Source organism: Cryptomeria japonica, chromosome 8 (assembly GCF_030272615.1).
Source record: "Cryptomeria japonica chromosome 8, Sugi_1.0, whole genome shotgun sequence".
NCBI lineage: Eukaryota > Viridiplantae > Streptophyta > Pinopsida > Cupressales > Cupressaceae > Cryptomeria > Cryptomeria japonica.
In genome coordinates, this window is record NC_081412.1 from 616,977,241 (window position 1) to 616,981,785 (window position 4,545).

General features: G+C 31.2%; 1 protein-coding gene across 1 annotated transcript; it reads right to left on the reverse strand.

The window, feature by feature from the left end:
• Positions 1-2,259: 2,259 nt before the first annotated feature.
• On the reverse strand, positions 2,260-4,108 carry LOC131043660 (clavaminate synthase-like protein At3g21360). The gene is made up of 3 exons (XM_059209904.1): positions 3,585-4,108; positions 2,890-3,140; positions 2,260-2,792 (listed from the first exon to the last, which is right to left on the reverse strand). The coding sequence occupies exons 1-3, from the start codon at positions 3,963-3,965 to the stop codon at positions 2,453-2,455; spliced, it is 972 nt and encodes a 323-aa protein (XP_059065887.1). The 5' UTR covers positions 3,966-4,108; the 3' UTR covers positions 2,260-2,452.
• Between the last annotated feature and the right edge of the window lie 437 nt (positions 4,109-4,545).

A 4,545-nucleotide genomic window follows, 5' to 3' on the forward strand; every position in this document is an offset into this window, starting at 1 on the left:
AAAACACCTTTTTGCTCAAATTAGCCCAAGATCCGATGGATATAGTATAGCCTTTTTCATAAACTCTATGACCTTTTTCTTATTGCCCTTTTTCTTAGTGTCACTCTTATTTTTCTTTCTTTCTAGTGCAACAAATATGTTGTCAATTTCTATTGTAGAACATCAACATCCTTCCTTGACACTCAAATCATTGTTTTATTCATGTTATGATAATCTTCTTAAAACTATAAATTTATCTGGTAAATAAAATGTCTATTCCATGTAGATGGATGGATTTATGTAGACGAATTGAACAATATCTACAAAAGAAGTCTTTTAAATGTAGATCGGTAGATTTTAATATTTTAATATTTCCAAAGAAATCATAGAATATCTATGAAGAACCTATTCACTATAAATAGACATATTGTGAATGATATCTATAATTGTTTTTTACATAAATTTTTCTAAATATAAATATACTAGTATTAATTTCATCTACTACAATATAGAAAAATAACATAAATTTTTAAGATTTTCTCTCTAATTTGTCTCTATCCTTGTAGAAACTCCATATATATACCTTTTTCCCAATATGTTATTTGCAGTATGGAGGTATAATTGTTGAAATCACAACAAAATATCAACCACACAAATTAAAGATTGTTGCACAATATTTTCCTCTACCTATAAAATATAAGGTTTCAAAATAAGTTTCCATGGAATGGTTAAGTGATTTTTTTTTGTAAATTTTTGTTCTATCTATATTAAATGTGTACTTATATTATTATTAGTAAGAGGTTTTTTATAGAATGTAAGCCAAAGTTTGTGATATTGAGTTTTTTGAATTCTGGGTTTATAAGGGAAAAGGTTAAATATTCGAGTTTGTTATAATACTTGATATATCATTTGTAGATTTTAAGACTATTTTTATTAGTAGTATAGTAGTATTAGTTGTGACTTCAAAATTATTGGTGACAATTATTATTAATAATCAAATGAAATGTGTCAATTAAATTAAAAGAGCAACAAATCATTTGATGTGAGGTGGGTGCATGAACAAAACTTGACTTAATATGTAAAATTATTGGTCTAATCTTTCTCAAAGTGTCTTTTATGACACCTCAATAAAAGCATATTGATGTGGCACAATATTTGATGTTGTGCACCTATACTTTAGGTTAAGTATTGAACTTGCCAAATCACCTTTTATATAAATTTGAGTGTCATTCAAAATTATTGCATATGATTTTGAGAGATATAGAGTTAAGGTGCACAACTATTTTGTCATCTTCCCCAAGTAGCATATACCATATGAGACTACACCATCTTCCCTATACGTAAGAGGTCTCTAATTGTGCTTAAAATATATGTCATACATACCTTGTTCCATACAAGAATAAAGAGATATGTGGAAGACATAATAGAAGACTTAATAATTATGTGTAAATGTTAGATGTGAAATACCTATAAAAAGCATTAGAACTAAGAACTAAGTATGAATTTGGGCTCATTAGTACTCAGTAGATGTAGGTGATGATATATTCTATTTTTTCAACTTAATAGCCCTTTCCATATAAATGATGTCTTTTAAATTGGGATTTGCCACTATGCCGAAAAGATAGAATGCCTCAAAAACCCATTTTTGTCCTTTATAGTCAAATCCAAGATCTCATCTCACAATCCAATTCAAAGAGATTCATAAAAAGTATTTTTCTATATAACTTATATTTTATAAAATTAACAAACCTAAATGGAGATTCTAATACAATGTCATTGTATAAATACCTATGGCAAAGGCACACATCATAAATAATGATATGACCATTTCTTGCGCATCATCGATATTGTAAACCTTTAGTATGTGAAATGATATAGTTCTACTGGATGAAAAAAGTACAATTCAATTTGACATAATATTGTTACTAATTATAAAATAAATCCTATCAAAATAGGTAGTGAAATATATGGCTTCAACAATCATTTACACAATACTGACCACTTATTTGTCAAATTGTATGTTTTACTTATTTATGTAGACCAATCTAAAATATCTATGTATCGATCTTTGTTGAAAAACACGTGGCTTGGCTTATTATGAGAGACACAAACACAATTATTAAATTGTGAAATTCAATGATTAGATGTTATCAACTACCATTATTCTTAAAACCACTAGACCAATTTCATTTTATCCTTCCAAAATTTACCCATTTTTTATATAATTATTTACAGTTTATAAAATATAGTTAATACTATTCTATTAATATTACAAAAAAGTTTTAACACGTCAATATCCATTATATTGACAAATGTTTATGGTTCATAGTTTACTTCATCTCTAAACAAATCCAATATTGTAGGCCTAATAAAGCAACAAAAATAAACATAAAGAATTTCTAACATGAGGTCTTCCATCTATAACAACATAAGCAACACAAATATAGTCAAATTGAAGAAAGCATGAATAACATTACTTGCAGAAGGAAGCAAGTATTCTTCTCGGTGGTTTAGAAGGTCTTCTTGCATGCATTACAAACCTGTTGTCCAACACAACCACATCACCAACTTCCCATTTCACTTCTATGGCCTCCTCCTCCACGATTTGGAGGCATAATTCAACCACCTCTTTAGGTATCACAGATCCATCTCCTATTAAAGGGGGATGCTCTGGACCACCGAATGGTAAGAGATTGAACCAAGCTTTCTTATCCTCATCTACTGTTCTGATAGAAGCAATGGGTTCTAACTGAAAGATCATCTTGTTTCCATCCCAACTCACCTTTGACATTTTTAACCCAGAATCTATAGCCCTAAAAAACAAATTCAAAAATATATACGTCATTAATTTTCAATAAAATCTTTTTAAAAAATTATGTGGAAAATACCAAAATTAAGTGTAATTCTTACTTTCTTTCAGCTTCTTCCTTATCCTTCGTATTGTACAAGGTCTGCCAACCTCTCACGAAATTGTTAGGATCATCTTCTGCAGGACAAATGGCTGAATAAATCAACCCTTCTTTTTCGAGTTTACTTACAATTTCGGGATATTTCTCTCCCATTCTTTCAGTAATCTTATGGCTTAATAAAATGGCAGTCTGCCCTCCATCCGGTGGAGCGATCTCACAGTAAAAAGCTAATTTGGTTGGGAAGTCTTCAAACTACCTCAACAAAAATCAACAAATATATTAAGAACGTCAAAACACATAGAATGCAATGCCATGTTTTTAATTCTATTGAAATTCTGAACCTATATTTTTAATAAAAATTTGATTAAACATTTTATTTTTTAAATAAATATATGGTATAAAAATTAAAATAAAAAACAAAGAAAATACTTTGATTATATGTGGAAACTCTTTCAATGAGAAAAATGTGTTAAACCCCAATTCAACTGAAGGTGAGAAAAGCCACCTGGGTCTATTTTACCAATACTGTTCAACACATGAGTGTCTAAAAAACAGAACACTTCTTCACAAGTATAGATCTGATTCTGTAATTAAACTACTCAGTTGATTCATACAGATCTTTCATGATGATATTGCAAAGAAAAGCAAATACATACTAAAGCTAATCAGATGTTTTTATTAGGGGTATAAACATACCATAGCCATCTCATGGTGGAATTTGATGGGTTGCTCCAGAGGAGCTTCATTTGCAGTAAAAACTCTTCCCACAACCCTAGTTCTTGAAGCTGCTCCCAAATATGGGTTTTCATCCCAACCAAAAGCCTCCATAACGGTGTTGAAATCTGATGCAGATTTCAGAGGAAATCCTCTGAAAAGCAACGCCCCCACCTTTTTCAGATGATCGTTGATCCATTCTCTGTTGCTTTCAATGGTGTGGAGAAACGATTCTAAGGTGTTTCCCTCATCTCTCACCTCCTGGGGCAACAGAACCATCGGAAACAGGAGCCCATTTTCATCTATAACTTTCTGCTGGGCAATTTTCCCTTGTTGGAAAGGGCAATCTTGCAACTTCCCCATTTTCTTCAATGTTTCCACAGCTATGTGCTGAAAAATGATGTACCCTCCCCTTTTAATGGGATGTCATCAGAAACGTATGGAGACCAACAATTGTGTTGAGGACCCAGATTGTGGAGACTTTCTCTGAAAAGAGGAAAAACTTATCCAATAGGCCCACCTTAGGCTTTTTAAAGCTCTTCATCCATTCCGGGTATATTTGCTATATCATAGCCTTTTGTCAAAATACTACATCATTTGTCTTCATAATAAACTAGTGCAATGGGTACACCGAAAAGGTGTGGAAGGTCAATTAGGTAAGATTTTGGTTTATTTCTTGAATACATTTTTATTGTACACAAGGTCAATTAGTATGGATAGATATTAAGGTAGAGAGAGGGAGACATATATGAGAGGAGGGAGATGGAGATGTTATAAGATTGAGGTAAAGGGAGAGATATAAGAAAAAAAGGAGATAATATGAGATAGAGATAAAGCAAGAGATATAAGAAGAAATATGGAGATATAAAGCTAAAGAGACAAATAAATATAGATATAGATGTCTAAGAAGAGAAAGGGGGAGAGAGAGAGAGATGGATGGATA